The sequence below is a fragment of the Gracilinanus agilis genome, chromosome 1 (genome assembly GCF_016433145.1).
Source record: "Gracilinanus agilis isolate LMUSP501 chromosome 1, AgileGrace, whole genome shotgun sequence".
In the NCBI taxonomy this organism is placed as follows: Eukaryota; Metazoa; Chordata; class Mammalia; order Didelphimorphia; family Didelphidae; genus Gracilinanus; species Gracilinanus agilis.
Window position 1 is genome coordinate 739032044 of NC_058130.1, and position 26713 is coordinate 739058756.

General features: G+C 42.0%; 1 protein-coding gene across 1 annotated transcript in view; it reads left to right on the plus strand.

The window, feature by feature from the left end:
- INSR (insulin receptor) overlaps window positions 1-26713 on the plus strand; it is a 167501-nt gene that overhangs the window by 126455 nt on the left and 14333 nt on the right. Inside the window, exons 9-15 of the mRNA XM_044685385.1 lie at window positions 3334-3460; window positions 6472-6725; window positions 7918-8085; window positions 12668-12869; window positions 18299-18334; window positions 21993-22270; window positions 23468-23610. Coding sequence (XP_044541320.1) covers window positions 3334-3460; window positions 6472-6725; window positions 7918-8085; window positions 12668-12869; window positions 18299-18334; window positions 21993-22270; window positions 23468-23610 — 1208 coding nt within the window. The remainder of the gene's footprint in view (window positions 1-3333; window positions 3461-6471; window positions 6726-7917; window positions 8086-12667; window positions 12870-18298; window positions 18335-21992; window positions 22271-23467; window positions 23611-26713) is intronic.

The following is a 26713-nucleotide window of genomic DNA, read 5'->3' on the forward strand; positions in this document are numbered from 1 at the left end:
CTAATAATGACAGACATCTACTTAACACTTTAAAATCTGTCTGGATCTTTACATACATTTTCTCATTTGATCCTCACAGCAACCCTGGGATGTGGGTGTTTCAAGTCTTATTTTGCACTTTTTATAAATAGGGAAACTGAGGCTGAGAGAGCTACTGTGACCTGCTCCAGGTCACACAGCTAATAAGTGTTTAAGGCAGCATTTGAATGGAGGACTTCTCTACTGTACTGTTCTAGTAACTATCATCCTTTGAAACGCAAATTCTTTAAAACAACAACCTGGAATATCTCTCTAGTCTGGTAGAGCTGTGGATAGAGTGCTAGGCCTGGTATCAGGGAAACTCATCTTCCTGAGGTCAGATCTAGCCTCAGACACTTATAAGCTGTGTGACCCTGGGCAAGTCATTTAATCCTGTTTGCCTCAGTTTCTTCTTCTGTTACATGAGCTAGAGAAGGAAATGGCAGACCACTCCAGTATCTGTGCCAGGAAAACCCCAAATAGGATCACAGAGAGCCAGAAAAGACTGAAAAATGACTTGTCAAAAAATTAAGCACTTGCCTAGACAGGCACTTTACTAATAGTAATGATGATGATGGCTATAATTTACATAATGCATAAAGATTTACAATACATTTTAGGAATATTAACTCATTGCAGTTCTGGGAAGTAGATGATATTGTTATCTCCATTTTCCAGATGAGGAAATTGAGGCTAATAGAGCTTAGAGTCTCAGAGCTAGTAAAATGTCTGAGACCAGGTTTGATCTGAACTCTTCCAGGGCCAAGCATATATATATATATATAGCAAATCACTATTTACAAATAAGCTATATACAGGATAAATCAAGGTTTCTCTTAGAAGGAGGGCACTAACGTTGGGGAGGGAAGGCCAGGAAAGGCACGTTGCAAAAGATAGGATTTGAGCTGAGACTTGAAGGAAGCCAGGAGGCTAAGGTAAGGAAGGAGAGCATTCTAGGCATGGGAGACAGCTGTCAGAGAAAATGCCTGGAGGTGGGAAATGGAGAACTGGGTGCAAGGAACAACAAGGAGGCCATTGTAACTGGATTACATATTACGTAGAGGGATATAAGTTTAATAAGGCTGAAAAGACAAAGTCACAGATTATGAAGGGCTTTAAAACCTAAACAAAGGATTTTCTAGTAGATCCTGGGGGTAATAGGGAGCCACAGGGAATTTATTGGATGGGGGGGCGGATGACATACATAGTCAGACCCATAGGACTGGAGAACATTGCCTTGGCTGCAGAATAGGGGGTGGATTGGAGTGGGGAGAGACGTGAGACAGGGAGAACAAATCTACACCAGGGTGACAGCTGTGTAAAGAGACAGAGAAGAGAGAAGTGAAGAAGGTAGAATGACAGTCCTTGCCAACTGATTGGATATGGGAACTCGAATGAGGAATCAAGGATGACATTGAGGGAAGAAGGAAGGAAAGAAACAGCCTATGATGTGCCAGGCTCTATGCTTTACAATGAATAATAACTAACATTTTTATAGCACTCACTATGTTCCAGGCACTATGCTAAGCATTTTACAATTATTATCTCATTTGATCTTCACAAAAAGTAGGTGCTATTGTTATCCCCTTTTTACATATGAGGAAACTGAGGCAGATAGCGTGAAATCACTTGCCCTGCTAAGTGTCAGGCTATATTTGAACTCAGGTTGTCCTAACTCCTAGCCTAGGGTACTATCCTCTGTGCCACCTGACTCGGTGACTTGGCAGGGACGGTGGAGCCCTCTATCCTGAATGGGTTTGACCCATTGAAGCAGGTTCCCATGGGAGACAGCAAACAGGTTTTTCCACCCCTGTGGACACAGGTTTGTGTCATGGTGTCTTGATATAGTGCTGCAGGCTGAAGATAATAGTGGTGGCCGTGATCATCTTGTCCTAATTGCTGCTGACATCTTCCTGGAGATGGTTTCATTGAGGAGCTCACATCCTTGAGGGGGCTGGATTCTGGCCCCTGAGGACCTTCATCTCTGCATCCAGAATCCTGTGATCTGACGCTTTCAGTTACCAAAAACTTGGCCATTTTGGCCACATCGGTTTGGTGCGGTCATTTACATAACCTCAAACACAAAAGGGCAGGAGGAGGCTGGCAGCTTAGTCCAGGACTGGTTTGATCTAAACTCCATCTACTCGCATCTGATGTTGCCTGATCTTTTTGTTGTTGAAGCTTTACTTTCTATCTTAGAATAGATACTATATACTGCTTGCAAGGCAGAAGAACAGTATGGGCTAGGCAACTGAAGTTAAGTGACTTGCCCAGGGTCACACAGCTAGGAAGAGTCTAAGGTCAGAGTAGAACCCAGGACCTCCCAGTCTCTAGGTCTGGTGCTCTCTCCACTGAGCTACCTTTAGCTGCCCTTGATGCCACCTAATCTTAACTAGCTGTGTCACTTAAACCCTCTTGGCTTCCTTTTCTTCATGTTTAATATATGGGATTCAGACTCAGTTACCTCAAAGGTCCCTTCTAGCTCTAAATCTATGATCCTAAGAATATTAATTGAGAATGACAGTAATAACTAGCTGACATTTCCATAGTGCTTTAAAGTTTGCAAAGTGCTCTATAGATATCGCCTCAGTTTTCTTCACACCTAGGATGTAGGTGTTATTTTTATCTGCATATTACAGATGAGGAAATTGAGGCAGACAGATTAAATGACATGCTTTGCATTACACATCTAGCAAATATATGAGGCCAAATTTGAACTTGGATTTTCCTCATTCCAGGCCCATTGTTCTATCTACTGTGCCACTTTGCTGCCTAATATAAAATTGTTAATAATATTAACAATATTAAATTGATATTGCTATTAAGAGTAATAATAAACATCCAGAATATGAGAATAACAATATAAACATTCCATCAAATATAAGGTGTAAGTAAATAAACATTTCTATATATTTTCCTGTAATTTTTCCTATATTTTCTATATATTCTATATCTATTCTATTTGATTTTTATATGTAGTTTATATAAATGTGTTTTTAAAAAACATGATTTTGTACCTAGCAAACACCTAATAAATGTTTGTTATATAAATTGAAAATCATTTAGACAGTTCTTTGTTTATTATGAGTCCATGAAAAAAGGAACAAAAGGCTTATTACATTCATTTTACTGATGGGGAAATTGAGTCTCTGAGGTAAGTGACTTCTCCCAGGGTTCCACAGCTAGGAAATCTGAGCCCTAGTGTTTGAGCTCAAGTGACCTCACTCCACACTTTCCCCAGAGACTTAGGGAGAGGGCCACTTGCAGAGCACCCAGGTTTCTCTGCTCTTACTCTTTTTATCTGTATTTCCCCAGGTGAAAATGAGCTGCTCAGGTTTTCTTCCATCAGAACCACTCACGACAAGATCTTACTGAGGTGGGAGCCTTACTGGCCTCCTGATTTCCGAGACCTCTTGGGATTCATGTTGTTCTACAAAGAAGCGTAAGTAGAAAAATGGAGCTGGGAAACCATGAGGTGGGGGGTAGGGATACAACCGAGGGTGGCTTGCTATTCTCCCCCATCCCCCTAGCTGGCTCATCAAGCAGCTATTGTCTCAGCCTATTCCCTAATTAAGTTTTTGAAAAAGAGGAGAAAGACAAGCCTGTAACCATCTGTCCCATATTTGTTAATTAGTCTTCTGGGCTTGGCTTTTTGGATTACAACATGAATTTCTCCTCCCATCAATTCCTGCATTCCCTTCCATATTCTATATTTCATATTCATCATTTTTAAGAATGAATACTAAGTGCTGGGGATGAAAACACGAAAGTCAAGACAGTCGTTGCCCTTAGGGCACCTATACTCTAATAAGGAGAGGCAACCTTAAGGGGAGTGGTGGCCAGGAAATGAGTATTTTGGTCCAGAAAGTTACAGAGACAGTGAGTGGAGCCATAGTTGAGTAGATTGATGTGGCTCTTCCAGAAACAAGGGCAGAGAGGATTTGATCATTTCTCCCGACTTTGGGGATGAGGTTGGGAAAATGACCTCATGTGGGATCCCAAGATCTGGGAGACACAGGGATTGATTATTGAACCTGTTGAAAAGATGGCTTGGGAATAAAGCATGACTAAGGCCAGGAGAGGCAGTAAGTAGCCAATCAGGACAGCAGGGGGTCTTAGGGCAAATGTTCCGAAGATGAAAGAATTAAAACCTCTAGGACATGGAGGAACCTCTCCGGTTCAGGTGGCAAGGTGGCTATTGAAGGCTGGCTGTCAAATTTCTTCTGGGGCACCAATATGCACAAACCACTGTTGTTTCGACCATTCTCTAATCATCGGGCATCTACTTTGTTTCCAGATTTTTGCTACCACAAAAGGTTCTGTCATGAATATTGTGGTAAATATAGGATCTTCCCAACACCTCATCCTCCATTGCCAAATCCTTTTTCAGTCCAAATTGTTTTCCAAAGCAATTGGCCCATATCACTGCTCCACCAACAATGTGTTAGTGTGCCTGTCTTCTCCCAGTCCTTCCAACACCGACTGTTTCCAAATTTCCTTACAGTCTTGAAATTTAAACTCCATCATAGGCTTCTGAATTAGAGATAAGAAACCTTTGTGGGAAGAAGGGAACATGGGGATTTTGTAATCTCTTTTTAGTTGAAAAGTCAGATGCTGACTTTTCCCCCATCTAGCGATGATTTATCTTGTGGGTTAGAATGGTTTGAATAGATTGATGACATCCAATCATTTTTTACTTGTGTCCAACTCCTTATGACCCCATTTGGGGTTTTCTTGGCAAAGATCCTGGAGTGGTTTGCCTTTTCCTTCTTCAGTGCATTTTATAGATGAGGACACTGGAGCAAACAGGGTCAAGTGACTTTTCCAGGGTCATGCTTATAGTAAGTATCTGAAGCCAGATTTCAACTCAGGAAGGTGAATTTTCCTAACTCTAGGCCTGAGACTCTTATCTACTTTACCACCTAGTTGCCCTAGTTTGAATGAATTAGTCATTTTTTGAAGAGGCAGCTTAGCTTAATATAAAGGATGCTAAAACTCCAGAGACTTGGATTCCTGTCCTGACACTGCTGCTTAAAAGCTGTGGCAAATCAGATAAATTTTCTGAGATTCAATTTCCTAATCTATAAAATGGGGATAATAACAACTATGCACTCTGCCTCAGTTATAATTTTGTTTTGCTTTTTAAAAACAATTTTGCTTCTCTGCCTAATAGAATAATTTTTGTACTGGAAAGGACAGAAGAAAGGTGAATAATGGGTCATTGAAAGGGGCAGCTAGGTGACAGAGTGGATAGAGCACTGAGACTGAAGGTAGGAAGAACCAAGTTCAAATCTGGCCTCCAATCTAGCTATATGACCCTGGGTAAGTCACTTAACTCTGCCTTAGTTTCCTCATTTTTAAAATGAGTTGAAGAAGGAAATGGCAAACTTTGCCAAGAAAATTTCAAATGGAGTCATGAAGAGTTGGACACAACTGAAATGACTGAAGGAGAACAAAAGGTCATTGAAATCCAAAGTAAATAGGGAAGAGAGTGAGGAATCACCTAGATGCTGCCTCTGTGGGATAGAGTGCTGGGATTGGAGTTAGGAAGACCTGAATTCAAATGTAACCCCGGGTACTTAACTAGCTGTGTAACCCCTGGGCAAGTCACTTAATTTTATCAGCTTTAGTTTCCTTAGCTGTAAAATGTGTTTAATAATAGCACTTGCTTCCTGGGATTGTAATGACGATAAAATGAGATAATTTGTAAAGCACTTTGAAAACCTTATATATTATTATTATTATTATTATTATTATTATTATTAATTTGTTGCTCTTGCTGAATTTAAGTCAATGTAGCCAGATGAGCTGGCAGGTATGATTGCTGAGCTGAGCTATTGTCAGTGATCTTTGCAAGATGGTGCAGGAGAGGATGAGATATTGCAAGATTAGAGATGGGCAAGTGTTTGAGTCTTTTTCTTTTTCTTCTTTTTTTTTTTTTTAAAGAAAGAGTTTGTAAACTAGAGGCCTTTAAGCTTGACTTTGTAGATTATCACCTGAAAGTTCTGATCATCTTCTTTGCTTTATAGAAGGAATTAAGTGACTAGACTTTCATTTTCTTTTGCATTATGAAACTTTTTTTTTTTAAACCCTTGTACTTCGGTGTATTGTCTCATAGGTGGAAGATTGGTAAGGGTGGGCAATGGGGTCAAATGACTTGCCCAGGGTCACACAGCTGGGAAGTGGCTGAGGCCGGGTTTGAACCTAGGACCTCCTGTCTCTAGGCCTGACTCTTACTCCACTGAGCTACCCAGCTGCCCCTGAAACTTTTAATATAATCTTGGAGTTACTTGTTGCTCTGATTCTTCTAGAGTTCCCTAGTACTCAAACTGAGTCAGGGCTTCTCCAGATAGAAACCTCAGCCAAGACAAGTTGAGCAGCTACTGGTTGGAAGCATCAGATACTCGCCAGTATTCTCTGAAATAACCCTTTATTCTTTGTGTTCTACCCAAGACCTTACCAGAATGTGACTGAGTTTGATGGCCAAGATGCTTGTGGGTCAAATAGCTGGACAGTGATTGATGTCGAACCCCCAGTGAGATCAAATGATCCCAAAAGTCAGAATCAGCACCCAGGGTGGTTGATGAGAAACCTGAAGCCATGGACCCAGTATGCCATCTTTGTGAAAACTCTAGTCACTTTCTCTGACGAACGGAGAACCTATGGTGCCAAGAGTGAGATCATTTATGTCCAGACCAATGCCACTGGTGAGTTGTCATTTCATGGACATGAAAACTAGTTAGGGGGATTATTTTAGGCCAATCATCCAGATCACAAAGGACGGGACCGCTAAGGAATACACATTTTCAATGCAGCCTAATGCTTCCTTCCCTCTCCCCCAATACTCAGCATAATGAGAAAATTGCCTTCAGTTAATACTAATTGGAAGAGAAGGGTCTCTGTCAAAAAGGGAGAAATGTTTTCTGTGCTCAGCTTGATGGAATGTAGTCAGCTGAGGAAAGTTTGATTTCATAGCAGACTTTTTGACTCTTGGTCATGTTCTTGATTTTGGTCATTGATAACGTTCTCAGCCTAAGAATGTTCCTTTCTCTGGAATGATCTTTATCTCCCTGTAGTTAAGATGGCATCATGCCATCTAGTATAAAACTCTGGTGTGATGCTCTAACTCCCCAAGGAAGGACTTCTTTGCAAATGATGATCAGGAGGGTAATTTTCATTTTGCTTTTGTATCATAGGCATTTGTGGATAGCTGTCCTGCTCCACACCAAAGAAGCCCTCCCTTGACAAAAAAAAGGGAAAATCAGTTCAATAAAACCAACTCACCCAGTGACCACTTTTGACATTGTGTACAATACTGCTTACCATTATCTCCCAGCCCTTGGCTGAAAGGAGGGAAAGATACTTCTTAAATTCTTCTCTGATGTGAAAATTGGTCATTTTAATGACTCAGCAGCTGGCTTCCTTTAAGCTGGGTTTGGTTTACATTATTGTAGTCACTGTGCTTATTGTTCTCTTGTTTCTGCTTATTAACTTCTGTCAATTCGTGTAAGTCTTCCCATGCTTTTCTGAATTCCTCCTATTTGTCTTCTTAAGACACAATAGCATTTCATTACATTTATATACTAGTTTTAGTTTTTCCCCAATCCGTAGGCACATAGTAATTGCTACCACAAATATGCTGCTGTTATTAATTTGGTACATAGGAGACATTTCTTTTTGTCTTCTCCCTTCTTGGAGTGGTGGATCTCTGAGCCAAAGGTTATGAATGAGTATCTTAGTCATTTTTCACTCATTATTCCAAAAAGATTTCCCAAATGGTTGGACCAGTTCACAGCCCTACCAATAGTGTATTAGTATGCCTGTCTTCCAACAGCCCCACCTACATTGACGATTTGGTCTTTTGTCATCTTTGCCAATTTGTTTTCTTCCTATTTGCAGTTCCTTCAGTCCCATTAGACCCAATATCCGTTTCCAATTCTTCATCTCAGATAATTTTAAAGTGGAAACCACCCTCTGAGCCAAATGGTAATATTACACACTACTTAGTGTACTGGGAGAAGCAAGCAGAGGATGTCGAGCTCTATGAACTTGATTATTGCCTTAAGGGTAAGTACCTTCATACACGCATGGCCATATACAGCCAGGGACACATGACGTGTTTTACTGGAGATTCATTATGCGCAGACTGAGAAGTATAGAATCTTAGAGTTGGAATACTAAATAAAATAGAGCATTTAAGGTTTACAAAGTTCTACATATGTTTGATATACATACAAATAAAGGTATTACCTCATTTGTGAGGTAGATGGGGTGGAAATAAGCAGTTATATCTATATCTATATGTATATATTATGAATAATTTTTAATATAGATTATCATTATGCATATCTGTCTTTGGGGAAGCTAAGTGACCTGATGGATATAGTTCCAGGCCTGGAGTCAGGAAGACTCATCTTTCTGAGTTCAAATCTGGCCTCAGATACTTCTTAGCTGTGTGACCCTGGGCAAGTCACTTCACCCTATTTACCTCACTTTACTCATCTGTAAAATGAGCTAGAGAGGGAAATGGCAAACCACTCCAGTATCTGCCAAGAAAACACCTAAAGGGTTCACAAAGAATCAGTCATAAATGAAAATGACTAAACTATATATACATACATACATATATGTGTGTGTGTGTGTGTGTGTGTGTGTGACTATATCAGGCACTGTACAAAACATCTTACAAATATCAACTCATTTAATACTGTTATTGTCCTCCTTTTTTATAAATATGGAAACTAAGAGACTTAGAAATATTAAGTGCCTTGCCCAGGGTCAGATGTCTGATTTACTCTTTCTGGCTCTAAGGCCAGTACTTCATCCCCTCTGCCACATTGCTTCTCAGTCAGTTCGTTTAAGTCTTTCATTTTGTGGAGGAAGATTTTGAAGCTCGTTGAGATTAAGTGACTTAACTAAAGTCATGAAGTTTTCAGAGACCCTTGTATGTGAACCCTGGTCCTCTGACTCTGAATCTAGCTTGCTTTCTACTCTGCCCCGCCACCACCAAAACCACAGATCTTCATAATCTAGAAAAGAGATTTTCAGTTGCCCAAAGCTTCATAGCCTTCAGGTTAAGAAACAAACATGGTTCATGGTTCAACCAAGTGGAATAAGTCTCTTTCCCTTGACTGTTGTATATTATATCTCCAAAGAGTGAATTTTGCCATTGGTCTTCTTTATGACCTGAATGAAAAAGTCTACTAAGATCATTTTCACTTGGGCCAATATAAATCTTCCTCATTCTATGCTTGGCAAAACCAAGACCATAAAAGTTTTTCTCTACACAAGGAGTGATGAATTGGCCAGGTGCCACATCTGGTCTCCTAGAGGGTTGCCCAAAGTATGCCAATCCCTCTGATCCTTTCTCCAAAGAAGTACAGACAACCTGAGTTTATGGTCAAGATCTGAGTTCAGGGTCTGCTCTTTTACTGGAAACCACGATTGCCACAATAAACAGAGGAATCTGCTTATGCTCATTGTTAATATAGTTAAATAGTAAGCCAATGATTCGGAAATTTGTTATCCTTGTGAAATGCTGTATAAAGAACAGGCCGTAGAGTGAATCTTTAATAGAATGGGAGAGTCTTGGAGCTGGAAAGGATCTCTAAAGTCACCTAGTCCAATCCCTATCTGAGGCACAAATCCTATCAGCATCATTTCTGAGAAGGGTCATCTGCCCTCTCCATGAAGCCCCAATGGTATATAAGCTTTTTGATGGTAGGGATTGTCTTGTAAATGTTTAGAATGAGTCAAAAAACCTCTGGTAAAGAACTCAAAGCAACTCATCCTGATTTTGGACAACTCTACTTTTTCAGCCGTAAATTCAACAGGTATTTATTAAGTACCTACTGTGTATCAAGCAGGAAGGGAACCTCAGAGATTCTCTGGCTTCATCACCTCATTTTTACGTTTGAGGAGACTAAAGCCCAAAGAAAGAAGAAGAGACAGCCAAAGCCAATCCAGCCTCAAACATTTACTAGCTGCGTGATCCTGGGCAAGTCATTTAACCCTGTTTGCCTCACTTTCTTCTTCTGTAAAATGAGCTAGAGAAGGAAATGGCAAGCCAATCCAGTATCTTTGCCAAGAAACCCCCAAAAATATAGTTAGAAAGAGTTGGGCATGACTGAAATAACTGAACAACAACATAACACTATCAGCTGCTTCTGGTTCTGCCCTCCAGGGCCAAGTAGAATGTGTCTAATTCCTCTTCCATGTAGCAGCCTTTGTGTTAATGAAAATCACTCTCATATCTCACTGCCCCCTCCTCTTAAGAAAAAATTTCTCTAGCAGAAGGGAAACATCCCCTATTCCTTCATCTGTTCTGTTCTGTGGCAGAATTTCGAGTCAATCGGTTTGTTGTCAGGTACCAAGCTAAGTAATGGAGATGCTAAGAAAGACAACATCTTAAGGCCCTTCACCATCCTGGTAGCTTAAAGTTTTGACCTTTCTTCAGCTGTAGATAGCTATGGGAATGGTCACATTTGGCCATTTAGATCAAAAGTATCTCAGTAAGAATCCCTTCTAGAGCATACCCAAGTAGTTGTCCCATATTTTCTTGAAGATCTCCAGTGACAGGGAATTTCCTTTCCCACAGTGGCCCATTCAATCATGTGATTGCTTTAGTTATTGAGAGAATAAGCATTTATATAATGCCTAATATGTGCCAGGCACTGTGCTAAGGGCTTTACAGATTTATCTTATTTGATTGATCTTCATAATAGCCCTGGAAGATAGGTGGTATTATCATCCCCATTTTATAGATGAGGAAACTGAGGCAAACAAAAAAAGTGACTTGCCCAGAATCACATAGCTAGTGAATGCTTGGGGCCAAATTTGAATTCAGGTCTTCCCGATTTTATGCCCAATGCCCTATCCATTGGGCCACCAACTGCCTCAAAGTAGGAAGCCACAAGCCAACTTTGTACTTTGTTCTGCTTGACTCTAGAGGACAAAACATCTTTCTTTTACATGATAGCCTTTCAGGCATTCAAATACTGAAAGAGAGCTGCTTGTCCCCCTAAGTCCTCTCTTCTCCAAATAAAATTCTGCTATTCCTTATCCATTCTCTAAAGGCAACAGATTAGTTGCAGGCCAAAATACAGCCATATGCAGATTCATCTGTTCATAATCCATTTTGGGTGTGCCAGAAAGTAGTGGGACAGCATTGGACAATGCTCTTGCAGTCATATCCTGGTTATGTATGTTTTCCCAGGAGTAGGAAAATAATGTCATTGTAAGTGACAGAGATGAATATGTTGAGGAAAGTCTTTCAAGGAGAAAGGCTCCACCCATTGGTGTTGGTGATATTAAAAAGAGCCCTTTCTTGTCAATCAGTGAATCATTCAACAAATATTTATTAAGCATCTGGAATATGCCTAGGGGGTTACTAGGTAGCTCTGTTGATGGAATGCTAGATCTGGAGTCAGGAAAACTCATCTTCCTGAGTTCAAATTTGGCTTCAGACACTTAATAGCTGTGTGACCCTGGACAAGTTGCTTAACATTGTTTGCCTCAGTTTCCTCATCTGTCAAATGAGCTGGAAAAGGAAATGGCAAACTATTCCAGTATGTTTTCCAAGAACATCCCGAATGGGGTCCCAAAGAATCAGACACCACCAAGGGAACAACAAAGGATATGTCAAGAGCTGATATTAAACAATTGTGAAAAAAAATCCCTACCCCTCAAGCAGCTTATAATCAATTGGGATGATACATATAATTACAGATAAATAAATCCAATAAAGATACAAATAAATGCAGAATGATTTGGGGACAGGGCATTGACAGCTGGAGTTGGTAGGGGGTAGGGAATCATGAAATTATTCAGGCCTTTTAAAAGATGGAGGACTTGAGTTTGAGTTCTCAGAAGAAAAAAAGAGAGAAGGCAGACAAACAGCTTGGGCTAAGACACAAAGGCTTGGTCTCTCCCTGCTGTCAGGTCGGTGAGTACTGAAGAACTTTAGGAGGATAAAGTTCAATTCCCCAAACGTATGATTCACCCATGGACTGTGGGTTAGTCTTTGAGTACAAAGGTAACTAATCTTTTCCTTTAGCAGGCTTACATTCTGCAGGGGATGTCACACACACACACACACACACACACACACACACACACACACACACACACGTACAAATAAGTATATACAAAATATGGCAAACAAAAAGAGTGTTTGTAATTGGAGGGATTGGGAAAGGCTTTTTGTAGGAGGTGGTTCCTATAAGGTACTCTGAAGAAAGCTAGAGATTTATTGAGGCTAGGTAGGCAGATAGTGTTTTGGATTCTATTTTATCCATTCTTCAACCCAGTCCCTTGAAAATGAAGTTATGGGTTAGGGGAAAGAACCCAGGACTCAGTCACAGGACCTGGGTTAAAATTCTGCTTTGATCCCTTACTTCCCTATGTAAACCTTGACCAAATCGGTTCTGCTCACTGGTCCTGCTCTGCTTCTTTATAGAATGAGAGGATTGGATCATGAGGTGATCTCCAAGGAAGGTCCTTTCCAGCTCTAAGTTCTGTGTTCTATAACTTCTCAGATGGGGTTTCCATGTGTTGATATGATGCCTCTGATTGTCTTCCTTGACTCGGTCACTTTAAGTAAGCCCCATTCCTTGCTGATTTTGCTTCTCTTGTCTGGGCTTCTCTTCAGGGTTAAAGTTGCCATCGAGGACCTGGTCCCCTCCCTTTGAGTCTGAAGATTCTCAGAAACACAACCAGAGCAACCACGAGGATCCTAATGGCGAATGTTGCTCTTGCCCAAAGACAGACTCTCAGATCTTGAAGGAGCTGGAGGAATCTTCCTTTAGGAAGATGTTTGAAAATTACCTCCACAACGAGGTTTTCATCCCCAGGTGAGATATGCCCTTGCCTCTTAGCAACTTTGATTTGATTCTGAACCCAAGGTGGGCCTGGAGAATACTGGGATGTAGTTGAAATGAAAACCTGTGTGAAACCGGCAACCAAGCAACAAATTATTTTATAATTAGAACCACAGAGGCCTATACACAATAATTGGATAATTCATTGGGGGAAAATTTGGAGTAGTGAGTTTAATATTGGATGCCATGTTTTAGGAAGGCCATTAACAATCAAGATAGGCACAGAAAAGGGTTGCCATGATTGTGAAGGTCTCAAGATCATGCTACATGTCAACGGGATTAAGGAATTGGGGATATAGTCTTGAAGGATCTAGGGATGAAAAAAATCAGACTAGGAATGGGATGATAGCAACCTTCAAGAATTTGAAGGGCTGTTACCAAGAAGAAGGCTTGAACAGAGGGCGGAACAAGGAGCAGCAGGTAAAAGTTGGAGAGGCAGATTTAAGCCTGACGTACCCAGTCCTAAATACAAGGGTCATCCTAAAGGACAAGGGACTGCTCTGGGAGATAATGGGTTTCCCTTTCCTGGAGGTCTTCAAGGAAAGCTACATGATTATTTGCTAGATATGTTACAAAAAGGATTTTGTTTAGGTATAGGCATGATGAGATGGCATCCAAGGTCTCTTCAATTCTGATAATGTAATTCTCTAAAAAAGAAATTGTTTTCTTCTCTTCTACTATACTCCAACACTTCCCACCAAACTTCTAAGAGAAAAAGTCCTCAGAAGAAAATTCTTTCTTTTTAGTTATTGTTGAGGTCATCAAGATTATTATTCAAAATTTTTAATTGGATACTTTCTGGGGCTAAGTAGCTTATCTTTCACTTATATATTCAACAAGCATTTGTTTAGTCCCTGCTGTGTGAAAGGGCCTGGAGATACAAAAACAGAAATGAAACAATCCTTGTACTTAAGGTGCTTATACTCTACCTGAAGGGATTGAACCTAGAATTCTACTTCTACAATGCCTTTACTTTCCCAAATTTCCTACCTTTTGTCTTCTTGAGAATATCTTTGAAGTGCAGAGATTTCTTGAAATGTATGGAGCACGTCCTATCTCATTCATTTCCTGTTTCAGAGCTGTAGATGTGAGTCTGTGAAGACTTGCTCAACCATACTGTGGCCTAAATGTTATCTGCAGGGAGAAGCTTGCTGACTATTCCAGCTCTGGCTCCTGGTTAAGTTACAGATAGCAGATCTCTGGTTATGGCTATTTTTTTGGTGGTCATTTCTGGCCAGGCAAGAATTAAGTTCTTTATTTCAACAGCTGTTGCAAGCAAGCCATTTTCTCCATCAACTTATTGGTATATCTTAGGAAGTCAGCTTGGACATGTCTATTTTCTACAGGCAATCCTGAGTTCCATGGCCCAATGCATCACCCCCTGGTACTAGAGTCATCCTGCACTTAAATAACATTTTTTTCCTTTGGGTGACTTTCCCAGTATGCACCTGTGGCCAGTACTGAGGATGCATGGCCTCTGTGCCTTGTTCTCTGAAGCTGCCAGACTCCTGTGGTGGGAAACTTGACGTTGTCCTTTGGTCAAAGCATCTAGTATAAGAAGTCAGTACTTGGTGTTTGACCCCAGTCTTGTCCTTTGTAACATATTCCAGCGCCCAGCTATGGAGGCCTCGTAACCACATTATAGCAGCCAGAAGAGCTCTTGCTCCTTGGTTTGCATCCGGAGACAGAGCAGAAGGTGGGACTAATCTTCCCTGTCCATCTTCCATCATTCTTCTGAGTAATGATGGGAAGCAGTAGACCTCTGGGTCTGAAACCCTTATGGACTATGTGGGACATAGAGGTAGTATGACTCAACCTTTACCTTGACTGATCTTGAATTCAGAACTTGGGGAATCCTAGGAGAAAAGAGGGAGCAGAATATGCTAAGAGACTTTAGAAGTGGCATTTTCCTTCCTTACCCCGTTTCCTGTTCTCTTTGTTCATCCTACAGCCTCCACCACCCTCTTTCTTCTCTTTCAATCGCCCCCTTTTCTCTGTCTGCCTGGAGAGTCAGGAAACCATTCAATGCAGGGATCAGTTAAGGGGTGGGGATGTTTGGCTTGGAGAACAGAAGACTTCAGGGTGATGAGGAGGGAAAGTGGTTGATGACTTCTAGTGTTTGAAGGAATAGTAGGTGGTGGGCTGCTTTGGAAGGTAATAGGTTCTCCATTACTGGGGCCCTCGAAGCAGAGGCCAGATGAGCACTTACTGGGAACAATAGAAGGGATTCTTGGTTAACCTGTAAACTCCCAGCTCCCTTTTGAATCTGAACTTCATTAATCCTTCTCTAATACAGTTTACTGCTGCTGGACTGTTCCTTTCAGGATCTTTTTAGCTCTTCTTTCTTCTTTTTGGACTTGGCCCCTTGACCTCTTTTCTTATATGGGAGCCCCAAAACACACTGTGGTGGCTTATGTGGGAGAACGGGAGGGTGTCTCCCTTCTGTCAACAAACACAATTCCTGTGGGTTCTCTCCCTGACCAGACTCTCTCAGGCTCCCCACAGATACTAGAAACCACTTTCTCCTTATAGTATCCAGCAGAAATTTTATGCCTAGACTGCCCTCACCCCCTCCATTCCTTTTCCTCCCCTCTTTCCTAAAATTGGTATTTCTTTCTGCCACATCATTGCAAGTCTTGGTTTCATGAGGAAAGATTTCCACATACGGATGAAATTAAAGTTAAAAATGAAGTAAAGAAGAGATTTATTCTTTCCTTTTGAAGTATCCAGAGAGACTTGCAATCTCAGGATGTAGAGATGGAAGGGATCTGAGAGAACATTCGGTCCACCTCTCATCTTATAGCAGAGGAAATGGAAGCCCTAAGAAATTGAGTGCAGAGTCACACAACTAGGAAATGATGGAGCTGGGATTTGAACCCAGGTCCTCTCAATAGAATCAAGTACCATTTCTAGTCCCCCAGGTACAGTTCCCACTCTTTTTTTCTTGGAGCAGTGAGGCCTGAAAACACTGCTGCTACTACTACGCTGTCTTCTTTTTTTTTTTTTGTCTCAGTCACTCCAGTTTTTATTTTTAATTTATTTCTTCAGATGTCACACCCTAAGAAAGGAGAAATGCCCAAATAAGCCACATGTAGGAACAAAGCATATTAACTTTAATGATGTGGTAAAAACAAACAGGTAACTCGGCAGAAGGCTGTGCTTCTTAACAGCTGGTAAATGTCTGTTAGAACTGACCCATTCTTATTAGAGTCAAAGCCTGAAGATATTGGTGTCTGGAGAAAGCCCAAGTATCATGCCTTCAAATGCCAGCTTTTTTTTTTTTACCATGTTTCCAGAATCACCAATCCCAGACATATAGAATTTTTCATATTTAAATTCATCTTTTTGGCTTTAAATCACTGCCATTTCTCAATATATTCCTCCTACTTCTACAGAGGCATCCTTTATAACAAAGAAATTTCCAAAAGAGAAATATAATTCAGAAAACCAACCCACCCATCAGCTACATGAAGTAGAGACAACTTAAAGACAGCATGGTTTAATGCAGTGGTTCCCAAACTTTTTCGGCCTACTACCCCCTTTCCAGAAAAAAATATGACTTAGCCCCCTGGAAATTAAATTTTTAAAAATTTTAATAGCAATTAATAGGAAAGATAAATGCACCTGTGGCCATCACCGCACCCCTGGATCGCTGCAGCACCCACCAGGGGGCGGTGGCGCCCACTTTGGGAATCACTGGTTTAGTGGTTCAGAGTGCTGGGCTTGGAGTCAGAAAGTTCAAATCCTACTTCTTCTACTTACTAGCTGTTACCTTGCCTAAGCCAAGATGCCAAATCCCTCCTTGATTTGAAGGGAAGGTTCTCCATGTAGAACAATTCAAAGATCTTTCATACATTCCCATATATTGACTTGTTCTCCTCACTTATATTTTCTCTCTTGTGTATATTTTCTCTCTTGTGTTGTCAGCGTAGGTTTCAGAGCACCCCAGCAAAAGGGTGCTATTTGACTTGTTCAAAAAGCAAAACCTGTTTTCTAACTTGTAGAAATTGCCATGTCAGGCTTTAGGGTTTTGGAACTTTTGAGGATCATTAGGGCAAAGGCCCTTACAGACCTTGTCTAATCCCCTCATCTTCTAGAGAAGGAAACTAGGAACCAGATAAGAAAGGGAATCCTGGTGATAAAGAGGCAGAAGAGCATTAAAATCCACTTTCTCTGTTTCTGATTTCAGGACCTTCTCTGCCATATTGCACTGATGTTTTTGGTGGCTAGTAGTAGGGCCTGGAATCAGGACAAGACAAGATAAGATAAATCCAACTTTAGACACTTAATAGCTGTAGGACCTTGGGCACTTAACTGCTTCTAGCCTCAGTTTCTTCATTCTGTAAAATGGAGATAATAACACCTACCTCCCAGAGTTGACATGAGAATAATGTGAGATATTTGTAAAGCATGTTGCAAACCTTAAGGTATTATGTAAATGCTATTTATTGTTGTTATTATTATTAACTCACCTGCCTTGTGGTAATGGTCGAGGCCTTCCTAGAGCAGTGTCTTTATTTTTTTTTTTCTTTGAAACCTGATCACCAGAAAAAGAGCATCTCTCTACATACAACTGAATACAATTTGCATTTCATACTGCTTGAGCTTTTTTAAAAGTCTATAATTCCACACATTACTTTCAAAACTGCCTCCGCTTGCATCTGCTTCCTTCTGGTATTCCTTCTGTGCATTAAAAAAAAAAAAGCCTTCCCTTCTGATTTTTTGGGCATCAGCACTGCTAAAGCCCCCCCCTCTTCTTCTCAAACCTCCAATTAAAAAATCAAGAGGAAGAAGAGAAAAAAGTCTTTGGAACAAATATAATTGAGCTAAATGAATTAAGACAGGCTGTGTCCCAGAATGGATGTCTCTAATTGTACGGAGCCCGCCACCTCTCAGTCAGAAGATGGGTAATACGCTTCATCATTCCTTCTCTAGAGACATGGTTGCTGAGGTAGGGGATGCAGAAGGGGTTGTAGTCATCTCAGCTTGTACTCACATTGCATCTTTGAGCCACCTTCCCTGTTGGGAGCAGCACAGAAGTCTTGGAAGGACCTTTGTGACTTCCTGTGTATTCAGAGCTGCCAGTAGGGAGTACTGGATGAAGAGAGAGCCAAGTGTATTGGAAAGAGCCCCAGGATTGACATAAAATCCCTTGACTTGAACCCTCTCCTCAGATACGTTCTTGCCGTGTGATGTTGGACAAATTGCTCCCCCTCTCTGAGTCTTAGTTTCTTTCTCTGCAAAATGAAGGGCTTGGGTTAGATGTCTCTCAGGGTTCTTCCAGCTCCCCATTGTATAAGCCATAGTTCCGGTGAGTGAACTCTAGCCTCGGAATAAAAGCACGGGATATGTAACCAACAAAGTTCAATCTGCCTTCAACATGGTTGGTTTTGTTTCCACAGAAAAGCATCCTCAGGGAATGGCGCTGACGACTCTAGGTACGAAGTGAGCCTCTTGCCCTCCCTGTCTTGTCCTGCCCTGACCCTGCCCTGCTAGCCCTCGTTTGCTTTCTGGCCCGCAGGAGGCAGTGGATGGCGGGCGGGGAGGCCGATGGATGTTCATGTTGCTGGACCCTCTAGTGATTGTCGTGGGTTTTAAATGTGCCTTTGCATGTCCTGGTGCTGTCCTGCAGGGGAGCTTCCTAAACCAGCCAGGTCCCCCGCTAACACGTGCTCCAAGGCGTCTCCTTTGCAGCTTTCTCCTAATGACAACCCCGCATGAATGACATCTGGGCCGGGGCAGGAGGGGAGGGGAGGGATGGAATGGAGAAACCAGCTTCACTAACACTTAAACTGGATGTACCAAGTCGTTACTGATCACCCACTGTGTGCCCAGTGTGGTATATTCAATACACCCTTGTGTACACTTTCCACTTCAGTCAGGGTCCAGATCAACCTTTTCCAACAGCAGTCCATCAGTAAACATTGATTAAGCACCTGCTCTGTGCCAGGCACGGTGCTAAATCCCAGGAATACAAAAAGAGGCAAAAGATAGCGCTTGGCCTCAAGGAACTTCCAGTCTGACAGAGAAGACCACATATAAACAAATATATACAAAGCAGAATATATATTGGACAAATAGGAAATGATTAATAGAGGGAAGGCACTGAAGTTAAGAGGAGTTGGGAAGGTTTCCTGGAGCAGTTGGGCTTTCAGTTGGGACTTTAAGGAAGTCAGGGAGATCTGTAGTCAGAGTGGAAGAGGGAAAACTTCAGGCGTGGGGGACAGCCAGAGAGAATGGCAGGAGACTAATCAGCTCCAAAGAGGCCAGATGAAGGTCCTGGCAAGTCTCAGCAGACACCAGCTTTGGGATATGTATTATGGATTGGTTGGCTTAATTCTTCTAGCCACAACAAATGTTTTCAAAGCTACTCGTGTGTGTTGAGCTCTGTGGTCAGCCACTGGGGTGATGGAAGGCTTAGATAAGAGATGGACGGACCCTGTTTAGTAAGGGGTCAGGGCACAAACATGGATAACTGTCATACAGTTTGATAAGAGAAAGGTGGAAAGCAAAAGTTAACATTAGAGGAGAGGGGGAGGTTGTGAGGTCAAGAGTTAATGGCAAGAATGCTGGACTTTGGTCAAATCAAAAGCTCCCTTTTGGGCAGAAGAGGCTGGCTCAGTTTAAAAGGGGGGGGAATGTATATGGCTTTTTGTTAGAAGATAGAGCTGTTCATTCAGAGTTGGTCTTCTGCGTGCCATTGGGTGACTGGTGCAAGAATGCCCAGGCTTTTTAGAATCACAGATTCTCTGAGTGGGATGGGATTTCCTCTCAGGGGCAGCTGGTCAAACCCCTCCTTGAAGAAGCCCCCCACCCCCTTCCAAAGGGAATCCAATGCAAAGAGAGTTTCATTGAACCAGAGTGGAGTTGTAGCTGGCAAATTGGGACTTCTGGAAACAATCATCATCTCTTTCTGCCTCAGTGGGAAGTAGGAAGTGGCTTTAATTTTCATAACCCAGCCTTTGCTTTTGTTTTTTTTTGTTATTGTTTTTTTAACCCATACCTTTTGTGTTAGTATCCATTCTATGGCAGAAAAGTGGCAAGAGGCAGGCAATTGAGATTAAGCAACTCGCCCGGGTCACAGAGCTAGGAAGTGTCTGAGACCAGTTTCGAACCCAAATCCTCCAGACTCTTGTCCTGGCACCCTTTACACTGAACCACCTAGTTGTCCTATGATCCAGCTATTATTGCCTTTAGCTTAATTCCATTGCCTGCTGGAAGCCTGCATTCAAAACCTGGCTTTAAAGTTTCCTAGTTGTGATGTACCAAGATAAGTCCCTTCACCTGTCCAGTCCTTATCTCTGTAGTGGAAATTCCTGCCTCCCTTGTGCTACCTGATTCCCAGGATGGCAGGAGAAAAGCTCCTTGGAAGCTAAGTACTATAGACTACTTCTTTCGTGATAGGATTTTATTGATATTAAGCGCCTGCCATTTGCAAAGTTAGAGGCAGTCAGCTATAACAGAAAACACAAAGGAAGCAGTAGCCCTGGAAAGAGTGCTTGCTGCTGGCTTTGGAGCCAGAGAACCCTAGTTCAAATCCTCTCTCTGTGGCTTACTCCTTATGTGACACTGAAGCAAGTCATTTAACATCAATAGGCCTCAATTTCCTTATCTGTAAAGTGAAGAGGGTTGAACTAGGTGACCTTCCACTTCTAGGTACAGGATTTTGTGATCGTCTGATTAGCCGGGTGACCGTGGGCAGTTAATCCATGTAGCTCCTCCAAGCTTCAGTTTCCTCATCTGTAAAAAAGATGTTAATAATTAATAATAATAGTAATAATACTTGCATTGTGCAATGTGAGAGGCAGTGATTACTAGCCCTGACCTAACTATCTGCTTCCCCAATATATCTGTTATTACCGATATAACAATGTGCCAGGTGAGAGGCAGTGATGCCTCCTAGACAGAGGACCAGCCTCAGAGCCAGGATCAATGGTTCTGATCATAAATCTCTAAAGAGGCAAACCAATATTGATTGGTATTGGTGAAGGGAGTTTCCACACTGGGAGTCTTCCCATCCATGAAAAATCACAGGTCTGAACCCCCCAAAGAAATAAAGAAAGAACACTTGCCCTTCCTGCCTTGTAGAGCTATTCTAGGAAAAGCCCTTTACAAACCTTAAAGTGCTTTAGGAGTGCAAACTACTCCTCTCATTCTCCATCCCCACACACCACCTTGGTTTGTTCCTTTGGCTTTTGTGCCCACACGCTTCTTGGTCTGGGTTCTGACGATGGCTGGTTTGTGAAATCAATGGTTGCCTTTTGCACGAGCTCCCAGGGACACGGGGCCAGCCAGCAGCCCATTTGCCGGGGCCAGGAACATTTTACACCTGCACAGCTACAGAGACAGCTCCCAGCAATAGCAGTAATTAGCATCCCAGGTTGTCTAGAGGATACCAGATTCTCGGCTGTGTTTTGTCAGGCCATCCCTTTGCCGTTCCCTTGTAGAAAGGCTGTTCCGTGTGTTTCTCTGATGCACTAAGTGGCCAGATGCATTTTTCTGTCAGGGAAAGTTAACAAGAGGAACATTGCCGTTCGATTGCTGCCCGCGAGGTCACCAGCTTCAGTAGGAGAGATCCCCTAAATGATGATTTGTCTTCTTTAGCAGCTGGGTTTCAGAGCATTCAGAGGAGAAATGTTTTGGCTAGTGGTACCAGAGGGCTTTAAGAAGAGATTTTCAGAGCTAGTTGGCCAACGTAGGATGCTGGCTCTTAAACTTGGGTTGTTGTAATCTTGTGACCGTGCAGAATTCAGGGCAGGAATTGACAAACCCATGAGGAGACTATGGACCCAGCTGGCACTGGCCAAGAGTCTGCTCCCCCATGGGAGGTTCCGAAGCCAGGGCTGACCCAGGGACCTTGACTGGTCATGTCCAAGACACTGAAAGAGCTTCCCCATTTCTGGTTGTTCTGAGCTGCTTGTTCACTCGGGGGCTGTTTGTATTTTAGTGTGTACGGGTTGTGTTGGTGTTTGTCGTTCTCCCCTGCACTCGTCCGTTTTAACCCTCTTTGTGCCAAGTGAATTGTGTCTCTTCGCCATCCCGGGGTGGGGGGACTTCACACAGACGTGTGGGGTGTGTATGTGTGTCTTTTTCCAGGCCGGCAAGGAGGCGGAGGGATCTCCGGTTTCGTGTGGCAAACGTGACTGTGGTGACACCCACGGGGTCCTCGTTCTTCAATGCCTCTTCCACGACTGCTCCGGCCAGCACAGAGGAGCCGAAGCCCTTCGAGAAGGTGAAGTCTAAGGAGTCCCTGGTCATCTCTGGCCTGCAGCACTTCACTGGCTACAGGATCGAGCTCCAGGCATGCAACCATGATGAGCAGGAGTCCAGGTGTGGCCTTGCCGCTTATGTCAGCGCAAGAACCATGCCTGAAGGCAAGTCAGCTTCCGTGTGCCTCCTCTGTGACGCACGGTTTCATTCACTTCTTCACTGACTCACTCCACAAACATTTACCCAGAGCCTGGTTCACGTGTGCAGGGCTGTGCACTTATCCACCAATTGGTCCCCCAGAGGGAAGAGAGTTTTTAACGTGGATGGTTTTATTTTTTCAGCCTGAAGAAATTGATCATGACATTGATCTCCTTTGTAAACTCGTGATAAGTTTTGATTAAGGTTGTTTGGTTAAGGAAATGACAAGTATGTCCTTAGGCAGGGTCATAAAAACAAGCAAACAAAAAAAAAAAACCCAATAGCTTTAAGCACAGAGGACCCAGATTTGAGTCCTGGCTTTGCCATTTACTCCTATTATTATATATGGTTTATAACACTGACCTTTTCTCCATCAATTTCCCATTCATCCCATAATCCTTGCCATGCTTCCTAGGCTTTTTAGATATTTATTTTTGCAAAGTAATTTGATGTGAAGAATACAAGTTGAGTCACTTTCCAAAACTTTGTAACTTTTTAGAAAAAGCTCTTGCCTTCCATCTTATAATTGATACTAAGTATTGGTTCCAAGGCAGACGTGGTAAGAGCCGAGCAATGAGAGACAAATGACTTTTGTAATGTTGAAGTAAAAACCTAGTTTTGTTTTATTATAGATTTCATTTGAACAAGTCACTTCCCTTCTCTTTCCTCATCTGTAAAATAAGAGGATTGAACTAGATACCTCCAAGTTCCCTTTCAGCTCTAGATCTGTGATCCTGCCACCACCTATGTGACAATACATGTGCAACCCAGACTGCCTGGAAGGATAAGACTAGGAAATCCATTGAGCCCAGGAGTTCTGAGCTTCAGTAGGACTGGGCTGATTAGCACCAATATGGTGACCCCCAAAGAGTTGGAAGCTATCAAGATGCCCACGGGGAGGGATCAACTGGCCCAGGTCAGAAGTAGAGTAGGTCAACGGTCCTATGCCAATCAGAGCTGTAAATGCTGTAAATGTTTCACTTCCAGCCTGAATGAGATAGGGAGACCCAGACACACTAACCTGTGAGCCTTCATAGGGGTGTGGCTTCATAGACCCCTTTGTTTGAGAATGGGGGACCAGGCCAAGATACTTTTTCCATTTGACTGATTGTGACTTGTTCTCTCTCTGTATTCTAATCTTCATATTTCTTTTCCATTTCTAGCCAAGGCAGATGATATTGTTGGTGCAGTGACCCATGAGGTGCTTGAGAATAACGTTGTCCATTTGCGATGGCAGGAGCCCAAGCATCCCAATGGCCTTATTATTTTGTATGAAGTCAATTACTGGCGAGTTGGAGACACAGAGGTGAGAAAGCCCTCTGTGCACATGTGCACAGATGTGGGAGGCCAATAAGGGAAACGGAGTCTCAAATAGATATTTTTATCTAAATTATCTAAAATAATTTTTATCATTGAAAGCTACTCTTCTAGTCAGAGCCAGATAGGATGGGCTATCTAAGATAAAAATCTTGACTCCTTTTTTGACTCCTTTTCTGATCCACACCTTTTCTTATTGGAAAAGCTTTATAGTCTTATTGGAAAACTTTAAGTTCTTAGCAAACCAGCAGTCAAGAGGCTAATACTCTCTCAGTTAAAATGCAGCTCCTTGGGATCAAAACAATATTTCTAGACAGTCAGGGTCAAAATTAGATAAAACCTCATTCAGCTTTCTGATAATAAGGTGGCTAGAATTCAACCTTGGACCTTGTTCTATTCCAGGCTAATCTCTACCTTGAAGACTGAGATATTGTGTTTTGACATGACATAATTTGTAATTTCTGCGCAACTGTGAAGTTTCTTGGGGTTCTTTTGTGTGAAATGAGTCTTGAAATCTACATAAATAAACTCTATGCTGCTGGTCAGGAAGCTGGAACTATGAGCTAACAGAAAGACATGTCCCATTTCTTTATTACCTAAGCTGTCCTTATCAGATTTCTCTTGGACCTGTTGGATAGCTTTCAACATTTTTGAGACTCTGTTTCTCTTATTGGCCTCTCACATATTCACCCTTTTCTTTTAAATTGAAGTGATTTATTACACAGCCAAACCTTTATTAATGAAAAGAGTCATAGAGAAGTTATAACCACCAGCTACACCTGGATCTGATGGGATTTACAGATTATGCTGTTTCTTTATGACTCACAAGACACAGATGACTCAGATTTGATTCCTGGCTTTGCCACTTGTTACTATCTTTTATCACATTGCCGTTTCCTCACTCAGTGTTCCATTCATTTCATAATCCGTACCTTGATTCCTGTTTCTATTCCTGTTTTACCTGGGGATTGGTGGGGTTGGGGAGCTGGACTTGTGTTCAGTGACTCATTCAGCATTTATTAAGCTCCCGCTGTGTGCTAAGACAGTAGGGATGTGGAGATAAAAATGAAATAGTCCCTGCCCTCACAGAGCTTACATTCTACATGGTGGTAGTCGGGAGACACCTGGACATATTTGTTCTATTAAATGCCTACAACATCTCAGGCATTGACCCAGGGATGCAAATTTTAAAAAAAAGTTCCTTTTTTTCTAGAAGTTTACATTTCATTAGAGGAGAATTTGATATGCACACAAATAAATACAAAGTTGTTTTTTCAAACTATTTAAAGAAATTCCCAGTAAGAAAGCTCCCTCTACTGACACAGATAAGGAACTGTTTTGCAATTGCAATTTAAAAACCTAAATCTTGGGGGCAATGAGAAGTTTAAATGCATAAAATAAAATGCATCAGATAAAAAAGGAAGCCAATTATGTGAAATGCGCTTATCAAAATGTATTTTTTGAAGTTTATATGCCTCAGGGTAAAGACCCCTGTTCTAGGGGCCCTTCCCAGCTCTGATATTGTGTGTTCTAAGATATTTCCCATCTGGGACTTTCTGTGGTTCTGACTTTTATGCCAACTTCCTCCTTCGGTTGCTGTGAGTTTCATGTATGGTTACATTCGAGGCCTTTAGGAATAATGGTCACGGTAAATATCTGGCTGAAACTAGGTTGCTACTCCCAAGGGCTTCTTGTGTGGCTAACTGTGGTTGGGGGCAGATTGGGGGGGGGGAAGGCATTTTATGGATATTACCTCATTTGATCCTCATAGCAATCCTGGAAAGTAGTGGTCTTATTATAGCCATTTTATAGCTGAGCAGTCTGAAGCAAACAGAAGTAAAGTGACTTATCCAGGGACATACACCTACTAAGTGCTTGAGGTTGGATTTGAATTTGAGTCTTCCTTACTCCTGACCCAGAACACTATCCATTGTACCACCAGCTGTCAACGAATGTTTCTTAGGGAAATTCTTTCATTGCTTTTATTGATTTTGCTTAAGGAGAGAGAAATTAAATGTCTCAACCAACTGTCTCATTTCAGAGCTGAGCTAGTCAACAAACATTTAGCAAGTATTTGCCAGTCACTATGCTAAGTTCTAGGGCTACAAAGAAAGGCAAAAGCCAATCCCTACCCTCAAGAAGTTTCTAATCTAATGGAGGAAACAACATGCCAACAGTTATGTGTCCATAAAATAGAACCAGGATAAATGTAACATAATCAACAGAGAAGGCAAATGGGGGAATGAAGAAAGGCTTCTTGTAGACAGTAAGATTTTGCCTCAGTCTTGAAGGAAGCCAGCAGGTGGAGTTGAGGGGGAAGAACATTCCAGATGTGTGTGTGTAGTGATGTTGGTGGAGATGGCAGTGAGGCTAGCCAATGAAAATGCCCAGAGTTGGAAGACAGAGGGTCTTACGTGAGGAAGAGCAAAGAGGCCAGTGTTGCCGGATTGCAGAGTGTATGGGGGGTGGATATAAGAAGGGGTCAGATTACTAAGGGTTTCCAGTCAAACAGAATCCTAGAAGTATAGGGAACCAGAGGTTATCAGATAGGGGAGTGGCGTAGCCAGTTCTATGCTTTAGGAAGATTAATTTGACAACTGAATGGAATATGAACTGGAGCAGGGGAGAGGGTTGAAGCTAGGGGACCCAACCAGATAACTATTGTAATAGTAGAGCAGAGTAGTAGAGGTTGTGAATAGTATAAGAGGAGTGAGTGGGGGTAGACTAGAGATATTGCAAAAGCACAAGACTTATCAACAGCTTGGGTATGGGAAATGAAAGAAAGTGAGGAGTGGAGAATTGACACCCAGGTTTTGAGCCTGAGTGACCAGGAGAGTGGTGGTGGCTTCAATATTAACAGGGAATTTTAGGGGAGGGGAGATAATGAGTTTAGTTTTGGATTTCTGCAGGAAATCCATCTTTAGATGACCAGTAGGCAGTTGGAGATCTGAGACTGCAGGTTAGGAGAGAGCTTAGAGTTGAATATGTAGATTTGAGAATCATCAGCATAGATAATTGAGCCCATAGAAGCGGATGAGGTCATCAAGTGAAATGGTATTTAGGGAGAAAAGAAGAGGGCCCAGGACAGAGCC